This window comes from Beta vulgaris, chromosome 8 (genome assembly GCF_026745355.1).
Source record: "Beta vulgaris subsp. vulgaris cultivar EL10 chromosome 8, EL10.2, whole genome shotgun sequence".
Lineage (NCBI taxonomy): Eukaryota > Viridiplantae > Streptophyta > Magnoliopsida > Caryophyllales > Amaranthaceae > Beta > Beta vulgaris.
Genome location: NC_079209.1, coordinates 5,036,282 through 5,055,017, shown reverse-complemented (window position 1 = coordinate 5,055,017; position 18,736 = coordinate 5,036,282). Strand labels below are relative to the sequence as shown.

Sequence of the window (18,736 nt, the reverse complement as noted above, 5' to 3'; positions counted from 1 at the left end):
TAATGCAAGCTTAAAGATTTGAAATGGCAATTGGATCAACAAGTGCTTAAACCCTTTTTCATATTTTCAACTTTCGCAAATAAACATCCTAAGACTTTCTTCACTGTGGCACTGTGTGTGCCACTGTGCCACTGAACAATCTATTTCTTTCCTTTCAAATATAACTAATTTTCGGATATATTGGAATCCAAAATAATAATTTTCAAACCTTTGATAATATTTTTTCCATCTAGAAATTGAACTCTAAGATTCTTTCAAACATTAGTGTTTCTTCTAACCTTTTCATGTTCCCCCTTAACTAATGCGTCTTCTTCTTTCACCATCTTATCAATATGTTTATGCTCCATATACCATGAATCAAGATTAAAAGCATTGGTTGAACTTTGGATGAAAGTGTGAAGAAAAGAAGGATAATAAAAGGGAAATGAAGATAAGGTGAGATATATGAAAAAAAATGATGAGGCACAAATGTCAAATTCATGAATAGAAAATCAAAATATTGGGCTAAAGATCAAGCTTGCTATAGGATAAAGAATTTGCATTTTATAGCTCAAAAATTCGGCAACTTAGGATCATATAGCTTATCAGTTCGGCAACTTAGGATCATGACATTAGGACAGCATCATTAGACCATTACGAGTCCTTTTATATCAAGTGGACCTTTACTCACAAAGCTTCACCAAGACATGCATCAATAACACTCTAATTAACATATTCAAAGGAGGACAATAGGCATAATATTCAACTAATTTCCAGAAAATTAATCCCAAAACCACGAGTTATCTTGTAAAAGGTTCATGCATGACATTCAACATAATTACTTTGATCACATAATTACTTTTCAAACCACTTACCACCATCACATTCTCTATGGAGTGTGTTAAAGATTTGCCATTTCAAATACCAATTTATCCTTTTTTATTAGTGCCAAATATAACACACCTTCCATGGTAGGCTACTAGTGCGAGGAATTGAGATTTATCACTAGTCATATGTCTTGAGCAGCCTTTGTCAAGATACTATAGGCTGCTTCCTCTCACATTTGCCTGCAAAAGAATCACTTGTTAATTTTAGGAACCCAGATTTGTTTGGGTCCCTTTTTCTTACGCTGAGCATCAAGTATGTCTTTCCTAACCCAGATTTGAGTAACATGTTTGACATTCTTTGCAATTCGATTTTTCTTTTTGTTGCAGTCGTCAATTAGATGACCATTATTACCACAAAAATTGCAAATTAGATATTCAGGAAGGCCCACGTATTTTCTCTTTTGAACGTCTCTTTCGAAGGTTCTGGCACTGAGCCTGGCACTGAGTCGCTGGTCAGAATATCCTAATCCTGTTTTGTTCATGTTGTTTGTGGTGCAAGTTAGGTAATTTAGAGCATTCATCCCATTGGTCCATTTTTCGTGCATCTTTCGAGCATAGAAAGTTGTGATTCCAAATATTCAACTGAGGTGTTTAAATCACTACTTCTTTTTCGGGAAATCTCTAAGTCCTTTTTAACCTTATCCAGTTCTTCTCTTATTTTATCATCACTAGGTAGCGTGAGTGGGACAATTTCAGATTGTTGTCTTGAGTTCTTAAGTTCATTCAACTCGTGATTTAAATTTTCAATTTGTTCCTCAAGACTAGACTTTTCAGCTTGGAACTCAGTGACTGGCACTGAGTTATTTACGAGATTATCAACTAGAGTCTTTTCTTGTTTTAGTGTGTTTATCTCTAAGTCTTTCTCGTCAATCCTTTTCATCAGAGTTTTTTTTCTTAAGTAATTCCTTATATTCGTTTCTAATCCAATTTTTAGCCTGTCAAATTTTTATTTCCCTTTTCATGTTATCAAAATTATCATTCATGTTTTGACAATCATCAATTACGTTTTCAAGCAATATGACAAGCTTACTTTTGGAAAGAAGATGAATTGAAGGTTTTAAAGAAGTTAGACTTACCTCACTGTCTTCTTCCTCTTCAAGAGGGTTCGAACTTTTAGCCATCAAGCATAGATGTGAGTCGTCAGTGCTCAGTGCCGTCTTCAGAGTTGTCTGTACAGCATTCAGACATAATTTTGCTTCGTGGCTCTGAGCCTGGCACTGATCCTCGTCAGAATCCGAGTCTCCCCAGACTGCCGCAATCATAGCTTTCTTGTACTCTTTCTTCGACTGCTCTCGTTTTTCCTTAGGCTTTTCTTCAATCCACAAAACATTCTTTAATCCTGTGATCGAACTCACCACACTTGAAACAACCAGAGTTAGTAGCACTTTTCTTAGGGTTAGAAGTAGTGCCTTTACCTTTGAAGTTTCCACTTCTACTGAAGTTGTTGCTCCTATTCTCTTTTAAGAAATTTTGAAACTTTCTAGTTAGAGACGCTACTTCTTCATCACTTCACTATCATCCGTTTCTACTTCAGTTTTTAAGGCCAACCCTTTATTCTTTGGTTCATTTGATTTAGGATCTAAAACAAGTTCATGGGTCATTAAAGAACCAATTAGTTGTTCTAGTGAGAGTTTTGTTAGATCTTTAGCCTCTTGAATAGCAGTGATTTTGGGAAGCCATTTATTAGTCAAACTTCTTAACACTTTTCTAACTAAATCTTCAGAAGAATAGATTTTTCCTAAGGATCTTAGTTCATTAGTTATTAGTGTGAATCTGGTAAACATATCTTTAATGGATTCGTCCTTATTCATTGTGAACAATTCATATTCATGGACTAGTAAATCTATCCTAGACTGTTTTACCTCGTTTGTACCTTCAGGGCCAATTCCAATGTGTCCCAAATTTCCTTAGCAGTGGTGCACGCCGAGATTCTTGAATATTCATCAGGTCCAATTCCAGATTGGAGAATACTCATAGCTTTGAAATTCTTTTCGGCCTTTCCATAGTCAACGAATTGTACTCATCTTCCTCCTTGTCGATCAGGTTTCCTTCATCATCTTTGTTTTGAATAGGAAGAGGTCCAGTCTTTATGATTCTCCAGCATTGAAAGTCAGAACCTTGAATGTAGATCCTCATCCTATTCTTCCACCATCCATAATCTTTCCCGTTGAAAATTGGACACTGGAATACTTGTCACGAAAGTCATCTTGTGTGTTCATGGTTTCTATTCTCTAGATGTGAGTCTTACGAGAATAGCCTGCTCTGATACCACTTGTTGGAACTCAAGGGAACACTCAAGAAGGGGGGGGGTTGAATTGAGTGATGAAATCTAATCGTTTTTCGCAAAAATCCTTTTATGGCTCAGTGCCAGGCTCTGAGCAAACACTCGAAAATCGCTAATTTACGTTTTTGCGAATAATAAACTTAAAGATATAGATTTGACACAAGATATAACGTGGTTCAATCTCACCTCTGAGATCTACGTCCACAAGAAACAAAAACTCTTTTATTTCTTTGAATCCTAAAATATCAAACTCTTGATACAATACGATTCCCCTCACTACTAACCCTAGAGTGACCCCAACACTTAACTCTAAGTGTTGACACTCTCTATAATGTAAAAGTTACAGAAAGAACGATCCTCAAAGATGTGCTTCTTAGTCAAGCAAATAGGGACAATTACAATTGTGAAATAGTAACTTAAATCTGACTCGCTCAGTGCTATGCTCAGTGCCAAGGAAATAGTTTTCAGCTTTTTAATTAGACTCGATTTTTCTCTCTGAAAACGTGAGATTTAAAAGTGAATTCTGATTCCCTTTTATAGACTTGTTAGGACGAAAATCACTTAAAAATATCTTTATCTTTTAATCCTTGATTTAAGGGATAAACTTTATCTTTTTCTATCTTTATCTTTTAAACAAAAAAGATAAGTTTTCCATCTAGATTTTCTTTTCAACTCAAAGTCTTTTTATATCTAAAAATTATTTTTCCAAATCCTTTTTAGAAAATCAGAAAACATGTTTTAATAAAACTCTGTTTTATAAAAATCATTTTATTAAAAACACGGTTTTTATTCAAAACGATTTTTTATCAAAATCTTTTTCAAAAAATCGTTTTATATAAAAACACGGTTTATAAAATCTTTTATCAAAACTCGTTTTTATCAAAATCTTTTCAATACACGTTTTTATCAAAATCTTTCATAAAACTTGTTTTTATTAAAATCTTTTATGTACGCAATTTTTTAGAAAATCTTTTTCTTTAAAAACTCGTTTTCCTAATCCCTTTTGATTTCTGATTTTGAAAACTTATTTCCTTTTTATATAGAAATATAATTTTAATATAATTATTTACTTTCTTAACTCAAAGAAGATAATAATTATATTAACTTTATATTTCTATATTAAGCACATTGCATATTACTAAACATATTACATTTTACTCTAAAGTTACTATTCTAAGAAATTATAAACTCAAACTTCATTCTTGATTCTTCTTTTCTTCAAAGTCTTCGTTTATCAATTTCTTTCTTCATGCATCTGTTGCAACTGTTACATACTTTCATGCTATAACATATTATATTAATTTTCATAATCAAAACATAATATGTGCATAAAACATAACATGTACATGCACAACAACTTCCTGTATAAACAGAAAATAAGATCACAAACTAAGCTAGCAAATCTCCAGATAATTTTCAAACCATCTTGTCCCCTCCATAAAGATAAACCTACCTTTAGGCTCTCTCTTTTGTAAATAGCCACATTCACTTGACCTCCCTTCCTTTGAATAGAAATGGCCTGCACGCCAATTTCTAATAATTAACCATTTTTCGAACTTTGAATATTCATTTCTTATCATCTTTAGGAATATAAAATCTACCAACTGGTGTACTAGAACGCGTCAATAAATTGATTTTCTCATTGATCAAGATTATATCATTGTCAACATATACAAAATATTTACTATAATGAAGACGACCTTATAAAAAAGAAAGTCTTATGACATTGTATGGCTGAAACCACCCACCTTCTGCCTTCCTACATTATTTCGTTGAAAGGCGGCTAAATTTCAGGCATTTTGGAAGCTCTACTTTTATCCTACATACAATTTTTGTTGAGATATTTGGAGCATATTGTGATCAGCAACTTGCTAATTATACAAATTAACCTAGAAAAAATGTATATGAGCTTAGTTGTGTTAATCTTGCAGTAGATTCCACATTCTTCATCAGCATCTCTTCATGGTAATCTCTCTTAACTCTCATATTTTTTCATAGATTACATGTTTTGCTTTCATAATTCATGAAATTTTATTATGTCAGTATTGTAGAAATAAAAAAAAAAAAACTTGGTTTGATAATCTTTAATTTTTAGGACTTTTAACAAAAAATCAAACCAGCTATCTTCTGAGCATGTTAATATTCTCAAGAAATCTAAGACATAGAACAAGAGAGGGTTGATATATGGCTTTAATATTGTGTACTTTTCCTTCTAAACCTAATAAAATCATTTTGCTGTGTGGACGTAGCTAACACATTATTAATGAACCACGTTAAATACTTGTGCCAATTGCATGTTAATTAATTATTTGTTTCGTTTATTGCATCTGTCACAACAAAGAGTTTAGAGAACCAAGCTTAATTAGATCAATTGCCACTTTTTTTACTTGTACAAGCCAAAAGTCAAAAACTATCGAACAAAAAAAATGAGAAAACCTTTCCGTCAAGACCATGAAAACTTCAATCTAACTAATTAAGGTCGTGTTCACTTGACCAGCATTGTGTTCAACTGCAATTAATCATACAATTTGAAACTTAATTAATTGAACTGGAATTATTGATTTATCTTACTGATTGAAACTTACTTAAACAAAACTGAAACTATTTTTATTACTTAACTAATTAAAACCAATTTTTATTTAATTCTATATTGTTTTCTCATATGTAATTTACTTATTATTCATGAAACCAAACTTATTTTTACTGAGTCAAACTTATTATTTTTCGAACCTTGTTATTTTAGGCGAATTTGGTAGAGTCTAATAGTATACTAATGTAAATATATGCGAGTGTTATTAGTTAAATTAGATCGACTATACATAAGCTCTCCATTTTTCATTTTGGATCTTTTTTTTTGTAAATTCAGTAAACTAGTTAGGGTTCGGAAGAAACTAGGTGCGATAATTCAATGAATTATTTTCTAAAAATAAGCTTGTTCTTACATCATTTTATAGGTTTCAAGTCACGATTACTCTAATAATGTAGTAGACTAGTGGCACGCACGGCCATGGCTGGCTTGTTCTTATTTCTTACCACTTCAAAAGCTACATGCACACCGCCCAAAAAGCTTAAGCTCTATGCACTAGAATAAATCATAAGCTTTAATCTCTTTGACTATGACCTTTTCATACCGTTTCAAAATAGATGCTACATTGTTGACTTTTTCACTATTCATGAATGAGGTTTGACCATGTATCATTTACTATTAGGTAAAATCAAATGTTATAATGTAATATGTTGTTGGATTTGTCTTAATGTATATTTTCAGAAAATCAAAATTTTATACTTTACTCTAATACATAATTAAAGATATTAGTAGTCAAAGTAATGCCTCGACAAGCGTTTTAGTCAACAATGTACCATCTATTTTGAAACGGAGGAAGTAGCATGAATGCACTGCATCATTCCATACGTGATATCATGTCGTCCGCGCTTTATAGTCTTACACTCTTACATTAACTTGTTTTCTGATTTTCATGTTCAACCGTTTGTTTTATAGGACTTTGAATTATTATTTTTTGCTAAACTTCTTTTTTTCTTAATCTAAACCAACTAAAATTATCTTTACTAGACTTAATTAACTTATTTTCAGTGAATATATTTTTGTTGATTTCAACTTGTGAAAGGAGTGTACTTTCTTGTTTTTCCTAAAGTGGATTTATGTTTGTTCAACCTAACATATTTTTATGGAGTTGAGACGAACAAATATTTATTTTAAGACACCTAAAATTATTCCTAGTATGAGACTATCATGTTATGGACAAAAAATCTCATCCTATTTCTTAAATAAAAACAGCTTATAATCTCCTTGATATTAATAATACGAGAGCGAAACTACATTGTCAATTGTACTTGAATTTAAATTTTTAAATATTTTTTTGATCGTTCATTTAAAATCAACCATTTGCCATCAGTAAAATAATCAAATCTGAATACCACCACTAATATATTGCTTATTCGATTTGATTTCGTTGCTAGTTAAAGGCCACCCTTAGATCATATAATAAGGCAACCTCACTTTTATCATATTATGTACGCTTGTCATTAAAAAAAAATACGATGGAGTAATGTAAGATGCTTTTCTTATTTAAAAAAAAAATATTAAAATATATGCAAACAAGAACACAAACAAGTTTATAAAGATAACACATTATATGACATTAAATCTCACCCTATTTCTCAATAGAGTTCACCTTGATAATAATAAAGGTCATAATATTCCATATACTCTAACAAAGTAACGGCTATTTTATCACACTCTTTTTATATAAGGAAGAATAGTTGGTTTAATCAGTTGAAGGCCGACCTTCTTTCCACCTTGTGATAAAAGGTTTATTTCTAACCCCTTACAAAGTGCAATCTCCAAATTTCCCCCTTATACAAAGGATATTCATCTTACCTAAAAAAAATACTCGTCTTATACAAGAAAGATTACTTTCTAAAATTAGTGTTAGTTTGTCTCCTGCGCTGGATACCAACTTATTTAAGAGGTAATTAGTTTCCTGCAATCTAGGGTGTTACAGATTTCATATAGACATTACAATGGCAAAAATCGAAGCCTCATCTACACATCTTCTTGATCTAAACAGAAATTTTCTAACAAATCAAACTAACAAATTTCCAGACAATGTTCTTACTGTCTTTTATGAAGAGCCACCCCCACCTCTCCTCATTTTTTCTCCTTTTCTAATTATTTTTTTTAAAAAAATTATGAATTTCTTTCCTTTTTTCTCCCTGCAAAACCCTTGGAAAAATAGCCTGTATGCCAATTTCCAATAATTAATCATTTTCTGAACTTTGAATAATCATTTGTTATCAACTTACCATCTTCAAAAAAAGATAAAAAAAAAGGAACTACCAGAAGGTATAACATGAAAATTACTTTGATGAAGTCCACCATATAAAGAACAGAGTCATCTGACCTATAATGGCTGGTGCCACCTCCTGCCTTCCTGCATTATTCCGTCGAAAGGCGGAGAAATTGCAGGTATTTTAGAGGCTGTTTTTTTATCAGACAAATATGTGTACATTCTTCAATTGCAGTTGTTTTAAAATTTGGTGCATAATAACAAGTTTGTCAATCTAACAATTTCCACAATTATCAACCAAATGTGTATGAGATTAGCTACTTTTTTATGAGAATGTATATTATGAGCTTAGTTGTGTCAATAATCTCGTATTGGATTCCACATTCTTCATTGGTATCATTTCATGGTAATCAATCTAAACCCCCTGAAAAGCTGTCATGAGTTTTATTAAATTTAAGGTGCAAAAAACTTTCTGCCATTTATCATCAGCAAAAACATCATAAAAGCATCAAATAAGTGAAATCTACTTGCGCACTTTTTTGAAACGTGCAACATTATTGGACTATACAGGGTCTCCAAGACGCATCTTTGATCAATTGTATCGAAATGGCTGATCAACTAAGGTGAATATTGTTGTATTGCAGGCTAAGTTTTCTGATACGCATGCTAAACATCAAAAGGAGATGGATAGCTCGAGTAACAAGTCAGGCGGAGCAAGTCCTCGTAACAACTTTCTGTTGTTCATGGAGTTAAGGAAGAAAATCATGATTTTTAGGGACATCTTTGATGTTCCCCCTATACAAGGTTCTGTTCCAATACATGAGGTAACCCAAATTTAGAATAATTCTAAGAACTGTACTTAGTATTTGACATTAGTTGTAAAATTTTATCATTGTTTTGCTTTATGAATGCAGCTACTGCTATCGACAGGAGACGACCTTCATCGAATGTACCCTGAATTTGTAGATTGTGTTCCAACAGCAAAACTGAAGGAGAGGAACACACATGAGGTTTGTAGATTCTCCCTGTAAACTCTTTAAGTTTCCTTCTTCTGTTTTTTGATCTTTTTTTATTTTAATTCCTTGACCTTTAGCTAATTAAAACAGGAATGTCATTGTAATTAATTAGGGATTGAAATGCTTTTATGAAGTCCTAAAATGTGTTGGAGACTCGACATGGATAGAGGATCCCAAGGTGAGGGATAAATTCAAGTATGGCAATGTTGAAAACATCCCAATGGATGAACTTGGTATGTTTGGACTTCTAGAATCTTTTTTCACTAAAATTTTTTGCTACTTTGAGGATGCATGTTTTAGCTAAGATAGGAAACATGTTGATTCTCTTGCAGCTAAGATAGTGGTGGCAATGTTGGATTGCGTTAACAGGGCAGTAAAAGAGAGGTTTGATTCAATGGAAGAGGATGAACCAAACAGAGAAATGAGCTCAAACACACAGTCCATTTCCATTGATAGGCGATCAAATGATCAAAGCCCAGAGTGGAGATACTCAGGTTGTCTTTCACCTCAAACACCAACTTCAGTCCTACCTGAGTCCCCAGGCTACTCTCCTCCGCGTCTTTGGGACCTTAGGGTTCAAGCTGTGGAAAAATTGAGCGCAATGGATTGGAAGCGCGTCTCTTTCCACACAGTCCTTCAAAATAGTATGCAGAATCAGAAGATGATCAGCCAGGGACCAAGTCTCATCCCAATGGAAGAGGGTAAGGATGAGATAAAGATTGAGGAGAATACAGAGGAAGGGCCAACACCTATGATCATAGAACTAGAAAGTGATAAAGAGGAAGCTCAACCACAATCATCAAAATATATAGTTGAGTCTAATCCTGAAAACAAGTTAAGACAATCAATAACACCACTTCCACAAGCTCAAATTAAAACACAAGAAGCAAGTTCTCAACCACCATCACCAACTCTTATGTCATCATTCCCACCAATTAAGCAACTACATACACCTCCACCACAACCCCCACCACCACCACAATTAACTGCATCCGCTTTGCCAGTTAATAATCTATCAGCACCTCCCCCACCCCCACCACCACCCCCTCCCCCATCAATGAATTTGAGACCCCCATCATCGGTTCCAAGTACTCCACTGCCTCCACCACCACCACCTCCACCACCTCCGCCATTAGTTCCTAATGCTCCACCCCCGCCTCAACCATTAGTTCCTAGTGCTCCACCCCCTCCACCTCCACCAACTCCTCCTAGCGCAATCCCAACACCTCCACCACCACCATCAAGTACTAGCACAAGACCCCCTCCACCACCTCCACCCCTGGGAGCAGGACCTCCTCCACCACCTCCACCCCCTGGTGGAAGGCCCCCGCCTCCTCCACCACCTCCAGGGGGAGCTGCACCACCTCCTCCACCACCACCATTTGGCTCAAAAGGTGGTGCACCAGCACCACCACCACCAATGCCTGGCAAAGGAGGTGGACCACCTCCTCCTCCAGGTGGAAGATCACTACGTGCAAAAAACACTACAAAACTTAAAAGGTCATCTCACATGGGGAGCTTATACCGCACGCTCAAGGGAAAAGTAGAAGGTTCATCTTTGACAGGGAAATCATCTCAGGGAAAAAAAGCAGGTGGAAGTAATGCTAGTGCTGGTGGAGGACAAAGCATGGCTGATGCACTTGCAGAGATGACCAAAAGGTTTATATGCTGCAAATTAAACATGACTACTATTTACATTCTACACTAAAATTGGGAAATAATGTGAAGATAAACATCATCTTAAATCTTAATATTCTTCATATTGAATAAATTTCAGGTCATCATACTTCCTGCAAATTGAAGAAGATGTACAGAAGTACGGAAAATCGATTAAGGAGATGCAAGGTATTTTGAGCTCATTCCAAACAAAGGACATGAATGAACTAATTAAGTTCTACCAACAAGTAGAATCCAAGCTAGAAGTCCTAACAGATGAGAGCCAGGTTTTTGCAAGGTTCGAAGGTTTCCCTGTTAAAAAGTTAGAAGCCTTGAGGATGGCAGCAGCATTGTTTAAAAAGCTTGATGGAATATTATCTGAATTACAAAACTGGAAAACTGAGTCTCCTGTGATCCAACTTCTTGACAGAGTCGAAAAATACTTCAACAAGGTAAATAAACATTTGAAAGTTAGATTATACTCCTACTACTTGTTAGCTCTATTTAACTTTTCGCAATCTGATGCACATCGACCATGAAAAAGCAAATGTTGCAACTAATTCAAGACATAGGAAATATATTGATTGCTCCAGAAAAGGATATCAAACAAAGAATGAGGGACGGAGAGAGTATAAATTGAGTAGCAAGTCGCGAACATTAGCATCACTTAACATAACCATACTCAAATTTGCACAGATCAAAGGAGAATTGGAAGGTTTGGAACGAACCAAAGATGAAGAAACAAAGAAATTTCAAAGCCACAACATTCACTTTGACTTCCAAATTCTTGTCAAGATTAAAGAAGCAATTGTGGATGTCTCATCAAGCTGCATGGAATTAGCACTAAAGGTAGTAATTAGTGTAGCCAAATCACTCAAATCTTTTACTTATATTCTACTAAAACTTTCTTCTTTCGTTTGAGTGTAACAAAATTAATACAAGCCATTATCTCGTTTTTTCCCTTTAATTATAGGAAAGAAGAGAAGCTAAGGCAGCAACAAATGATCAAACTTGGTCTAAATCAGGAGGGCAGAAAAAAGTATGTGCCAAAATGCTGTGGAAGGCGTTTCAGTTCGCGTTCAAAGTCTATTCTTTTGCAGGAGGTCAAGATGAACGAGCAGATAGTCTAACAAAACAACTAGCTCAAGAAATCGAGACTGATCCAATGCAAGATTAATAACTCCAATTTTCGCAAACATAAGATCGAATCTTGTCTATAGTACATACTACATTAGATGTTTAACTCGAATCGATGTTTATTTTATTCATTCTGATGCTCCGGTTTCCATGAACGGCGAATTCGTAGATGTTAAATTCCACCCAGAGTGTACATTATCGGTGAAACTTGAGGGAGATTTTCTGCAACATAGCTAATGTCTGGCTATGTTATGCTGTCTTATGTAACATACAGTCTGTGCATATATGTTTGTGCAACACCATTTGTTCATTGGTTTATGAGACTTTCACGTAATAATATTCTAAAAAAACAACATTTTTGGTTTGGCATGTAACTCTGTGATGAATCTCTTGAGTGAATTCTATGGCCTCATTTCAAATTTTTTTTTTTTTAAGGTAAGATTATTTAATATCCTTGTATAGGTGGAGGAAATTTGGTAGCCTATTTTACAAGGGGCAAAAATCAAACGGTGTTGACCCACTGATTTCTTACCCACCTGTCTTAATTTTAAGCTGTTGACCCACCGATTTCTTACCATATTCTAAGGTAAGATTAATTAATTTTAAGGTCTTAATTGCGTTTCTAATTTCGCAAAAAAAATACCAAGGTTGTATTTAGCATTTATTTTTTGTCCGAAATACAACCTTACCTTATTTTTTTTAAGTTGTTAACCCACCGGTTTCCCACCAGCCATGCGCTTTCTGAAATTTTATATACTACTTTTTCTATCGATGTCGCATATACGTCGGATTTTTTCCTTACTCTTTCCCCTCCAGTTTCACCTTAAAAGAGTATAAAAACACGACGCACGTATAAAGCACATATCATGGGGTATTTCAATGAGTCAACACTAGAAATTAGGGTAATTTTGTTTCTCGTAAAACAATATGGTGTTAAGTTGCGATAGGCGTGTCGCGCAAAATAAATTCCTAACTAGTCATCCTAACTATGAAGCAGGATAAGTCAAGGTCAAATCCACAGGGACAAACGGTATCAAACACTAGAAATCCTGACTCAATTTAACTAAACAAGTGACAAGCAATGATGAAAAAGGTGTTAAACTAATAATAACGCTAAATTATGACAATTACCAAGAACACACAAGGTATAATCAATCAATAAAGACATCTAGAATTAAATATCCCCACTAGCACGAATAATACATAAATAATTATCATCCCAATAAACATTGATAAGTCAGTTTTTAGTTGCATATAGGTAGGTATTAAGTCTCATTTTCATGAAGATTTTAGTGCATATTAGGTCTAATTGCATGATTTGGACACTCTTCTAAACCATTGTGTTATTTCGAGGTACTTTCGGGTTTTTCATGTGATTTTCAGGTTATTGAGGCCGATTGTGACTAAGAGGAGCTCATATGGTTCGTACATGGTTTAGATGGTGGTTTCCGGACGCGAGAAGATGAGTTTGAGTGCTTTTGGAGTCAAAGGAATGATGATTTCAGAGATTATCCTCTTTGCGGGACCAAGCGAGATCTCGCTTGCCCGTGCAGAAGCGTAACAAAATCGATCAAAACCTTCTGTTTTGCACGCACGCCCAAGCAACGTTCTGCTTGCCCGTGCAGGGTGCTGCACGCCCGTGCAACATTTGGCTCGACCGTGCGTGCTGCTGCTCGGTTTAATCCGCGACTTTTAATTATTTTTTCTTAGTTTATGTAAACGATATATTAGGTTTTAAAAACATACTTTTGGAGGACTTTTTCATGATTAGAGAATAGAGTATTACTTTTTGGAGAACTTTTGGAGAGAAGACTCCATTATTGAACCTTGAATTCTACAAGTTTGATTCCTTCAAGTAAAGAATAAATTTTTCTAATCTCTTCTTTTCCTTTATTATTATTATGTCTTTCAATTTATTTATTATTTGTTTTGCTATTTCAATTATGTGTGAGTAGTCTATTAATCTAGGGTTAAGTTAAACCCTAGCAATGATTTAATACATGAATTCCTCCATTAATCCCATGTTTATGTGATCAATTGTTCTTGTTTGATTGGATTGTTCTTATGCTCATTATCATACTAGGGATAGGTGATTTTGATTTGACTCCGTATATCTTATTTTCAATGGGAATTGAATCTAGATGGTTTTGTTGATCCAATCAATGGCATGAATGTCTTCTATGGGAATAGTTAGATGGAATTGCTAGGAATTTAATTGTGATGCTTTGCTTAATGCCTCTTTCTTGCATGATTCTATGGGAATATGTTTGATTATTGCTTGTTTAGAGTAGCCATTGGTACTCGGGAGAGGTCTTTGGTAGTTATAGGGTGCATCACTCCTCTTGAACCGTTGATTATGTTTATTTGGGATGGAAATTATTCATGTATTGGCCATTGCTAGTGGTGATGCTTAATTCTAGATGTTTTAATTAACTGATTATACCTTGTGCGTTTCTAGTGATTGTCATAGTTTAGCGTTAGTATTAGTTCAACACCCCTTTCATCATTGTTTGTCACTCGTTTAGTTAGATTGAGTCAAGATATCTAGTGTTTGATACTGTTTGTCCCTGTGGATTCGACCCTGACTTGCTCTGCTACATAGTTGGGTAGTTGGTTAGGTAATAATTTTTGATAGGTGCGCGACACGCCTACCAAACATAATCAATGATTCAAAAGGAGTAATGCATTCTATAACTACCAAAGATCTCTCCTAAGTACCAATGGCTACTCTAAATAAGCAATCAAACCTATTCCCATGAAATCATGCAAGAAAGAGACATTAACCATGGCATCACAAATAAATTCATAGTAATCCTATCTACTTATTCCCATAGAGATATTCATACTCTTGATTGAATCAACAAATCCATCTAGACTCAATTCCCATTGAAAACAAGACATAAGAAATCAATTCAAAATCACCTATCCCTAGTATGATAATGAAAATAAGCACAATTCGATCAAGCAAGAACAATTAATCACATCAAATTGGGATTATGGGAGGGATTCATGCATTAATCATTGCTAGGGTTCAACTAAACCCTAGATTAGAAAACTACTCACTCATAATTGAAATAACAAACAATTAATAAATAAATTGTAAGACATAATAATAATAATATAATAATAAGGGATAAGAAGAGATTAGAAAACTTACTTTTTACTTGAACGGATCAAACTTGTAGAATTCAAGATTCAATAATGGAGTTTCCTCTCAAAAGCTCTCTAAAAGGTAATACTCTATTTTCTAATAATGAAAAAGTACTCAAAAAAATATGTTTAATGAAACCTGATATCGCCCACATAAACTAGAAAAGGAAATAATTAAAAGTCGCAAAATTCTAACGAGTAGCAGTGTGCACGGGCAAGCAGGATCTTGCATGAGCTTGCAACATGGTGCACGGGCAAGCAGAATCCTGCTTGGGCGTACACACGGGACATAAGGTTTCTGGTGTTTTGGTTTACAATAGTGCACGGGCAAGCGGAATCTCGCTTGGGCGTGCGCCTTGGTGCGCGGGAAAGCGAGATTCTGCTTGGGCGTGCGCCTTGGTGCGTAGGCAAGCGAGATCCTGCTTGGTCCCGCAAAGAAAGTATTCTTTAGTATCATCGTTCCTTCAACCCCAAAGCACTCAAACTCATCTTCTCGCATCCGGAAACCGCCAAGTAGACCATCTATGAACCATATTAGCTTCTCTTAGTCACAATAGGCCTCAAGAACCTGAAAATTATATAAAAGAGCCGAAAGTAGCTCGAAATAACACAGTGGTTCAAAAGAATGCCAAATCATGCAATTAGATCTAAAATGCACTAAAATCTTCATGAAAATGAGACTTAATACCTACCTATATGCAACAAAAACCGACTTATCAAACTCCCTTAAGCTAAACTAATGCTTGTCCTCAAGCATTCCAACATGAGACATAGGGAAAAGTAAGACAAAAACTCTTCAAGCACACACACACAACAAGGTTTTCAAATCAATCTTCAATGTGAAAATGGAACCATGAAGGGAATAAACACAAAACTATTCAATCCAAGTCCTATTTACAGGCATATTTGTGACTTGACAACCAATATTACTACTATAGCACCCCCAAACTTGCCTTGATCATACATGATAACCCTCACTCTAGTCGTGCACACGACACTCATGAAAGGGTCAAATAGTAGTTCAAGGCTCCATTCCATTCACTATATCCTACCATAAGCTTGCACATCTTCTCACTCTCCACCTCTACGGGACTACATTATATGAAAAAAAATCATGAGGGGTTATATGGGTTGTAAGGAAGGCTTAAGGTATTGCATGGGTGTGGAAAGTTCTAGAAAAGTGGTGCTCAAAGGGGAAAGTGAAGCTCTTTTTTTCAAATACCTTTGACAACAATTACTAAACTCCAAACGCACACATTTTAATTTCACTTGATTTCTTTTCTCATTAGCTAATTTATAACTCCTCAAGTATAAACTCCAATTTTCTTTTATTACGCGCTAATGACATAAATCACAATTTTTTTTTCTTTTGTTTTCTCTTTAACTATGAGGAGGTGAACTCAATACAATCAAACACCACAAAATATCTCCAATGTCACACTTAACTTCATCAACGTAGCTTCACAATCCCCTAGGTAGGACAAGGTAAAGGGCTAAAGATGTAGTTAATCAAAGGAAACATGCTAGGCTCAAAGGGGTGACAAAAAGGACTAAACAATGTACGCAGGTGGCATTTGGTTATGTAGCTCAGAAACAACAATTACCTCAATCATATTCAATGCATAAACAAGTCAATGTGGTCTCGAGGATCAATGCAAGTTCTAGAGAATAATAACCAAGAAGAGCATCACACATGAAAAGAAAGACTAAAAAGATGTTGGTCCATTAGGCTCAAATAACCTGACTAGGGAGATTTTTGGCTAACAAGTATAGTCAAGCCTCCCTTGTAGAAAAGGAAAAGGAAATAATTAAAAGTCAAAAATTCTGACGAGTAACAGTGCGCACGGGCAAGCAGGATCTTGCACGGGCTTGCAACATGGTGCACGGGCAAGCAGAATCCTGCTTGGGCGTGCACACGGGACATAAGGTTTTTGGTGTTTTGGTTTACAATAGTGCACGGGCAAGCGGAATCTCGCTTGGATGTGCGCCTTGGTGCGTGGGCAAGCGAGATTCTGCTTGCGCGTGCGCCTTGGTGCGTAGGCAAGCGAGATCCTGCTTGGTCCCGCAAAGAAAGTATTATTTAGTATCATCATTCGTTCAACCCCAAAGCACTCAAACTCATCTTCTCGCATCCGAAAACCGCCAAGTAGACCATCTACGAACCATATTAGCTTCTCTTGGTCACAATAGGCCTCAAGAACCTAAAATTTACCAAAAATTGTCGAAAGTATCTCGAAATAACACAATGCTTCAATAGAATGCCCAAATCATGCAATTAGATCTAAGATGCACTAAAATCTTCATGAAAATGAGACTTAATACCTACCTATATGCAACAAAAACCGACTTATCAAGTTGCCAAAAAACTAATAAAAGGTAAGTTCTCGCAGATGGTGAATATAGAAGGTTTGTTATGAAAAAAAATTTCATTATACTCTTTCTAGCAACTAAAGACCTTAATTCTTTTTTTTTTTTTTTTGCGAGATACAACCTTTATCCTATTTGCAAGCGTTGACACAATTTCGGACGTTGATCCACCGAAATTTGGGTTTTATTTACCATATTTTCTATTGATGTTGTGTCTACGTCAATTTTTTTTTTGTTTTCCCACCCTCCCAATTTCTCCTTAAAAAGTGTCAGAATACAATACATGTGTAGAGCACATGTGGAGGAAGTCAATATTGAGAATCGGTAAATTAATGCTAAAAAATATGGTAAGTTTGTTTCTCGTAAAACAGTAAAATTTTAAAGTATTATGTTGTTATAAGAACAATAGAATAATGTTTGTCTGATTTCTCGCAAAAGTGGTATAAAAAGCTATATTGTGACAAATTTTCTTTTAACTTATACAAACCTCTAAATCATTTCTATTCATTAATATGAAATTATATAAGTATATATTATTATTAGATAGAAGGATAACAACTTTAAGTACATTAAGTCATTTAATGATTTATAATAAGCGTGGTCATGGATGAGGTCATGTGCAATAATGTATACAATACAAACTTATCTTTGCAAGGTCATCACACAAATTTAGTCTTACATGATGTAACGAAAGTTACATATGTGTATAATATAATAGTAATATATTTTCCTCAATTTGACCCTAGATAAGTAGTAGTATTCACGCAATCCAATCCCGACGAATTTTATATCAAAAGTAGAACGATAGATCGATAATAATGCAATTGAAGTTTGGTCAGTAAAATTAAGAATATTAATATTGGTCTTTGGTTCATTGTGTAGGTATAATGTCGGTCCACATATGGAACTTCTAAATCTCTACTAAATAGTTACGCAAACTTAGTTTATTTCTACTCATTAACGTTTTTAGCATAGAGTGGGGATAAGTCTAACATAAAATGTCAAATGTACAGTATACACTAGCTACTCTTGGGACGACTTGAGAAAATCTTCCCCAATAGAAGATTGTTCATTTTTAGTGGACATAATTAGAAGATTTAAACTATTTATGGTAGTGGATGAAGACATGAAGTAATGTGTTTTAAAAGTTGCACGTTGTTTTGTAAATTTTTTTTTTAATAAGGAAAAACCTTGACAAGTTAGGAGTAAAGCGAATTCCAACTTGCATTGTCAAGGATGACAATCGACCTCAATACCTCTTAAAAGTGGGAGATATATATTCTAACTATTAAGCTATCTTTCACTTTCACAATGTTGTTTTGTAGATGTTTCGAAGAAGCAAGTCATGAAATTCATGCTCGTAATTTATTCAATTTTCTTCACATATATAGTTCAGCGTACTTTTCTTCCTTTATCTCACTCTAGTTTCAACAAATTTTTTTTTTTGTTAAT

The 18,736-nt window shown here is 34.7% G+C and overlaps 1 protein-coding gene across 1 annotated transcript; it reads left to right on the top strand.

Annotated features, from left to right (window-relative positions):
• Positions 1–4,583: 4,583 nt before the first annotated feature.
• On the top strand, positions 4,584–12,136 carry LOC104900765 (uncharacterized). Its single transcript, XM_010688270.3, has 8 exons — positions 4,584–5,115; positions 8,603–8,782; positions 8,873–8,968; positions 9,087–9,207; positions 9,307–10,633; positions 10,752–11,082; positions 11,327–11,479; positions 11,604–12,136. Exons 1-8 carry the CDS (start codon positions 5,113–5,115, stop codon positions 11,805–11,807), a joined length of 2,415 nt encoding a protein of 804 aa, XP_010686572.1. The 5' UTR covers positions 4,584–5,112; the 3' UTR covers positions 11,808–12,136.
• Positions 12,137–18,736: the final 6,600 nt, after the last annotated feature.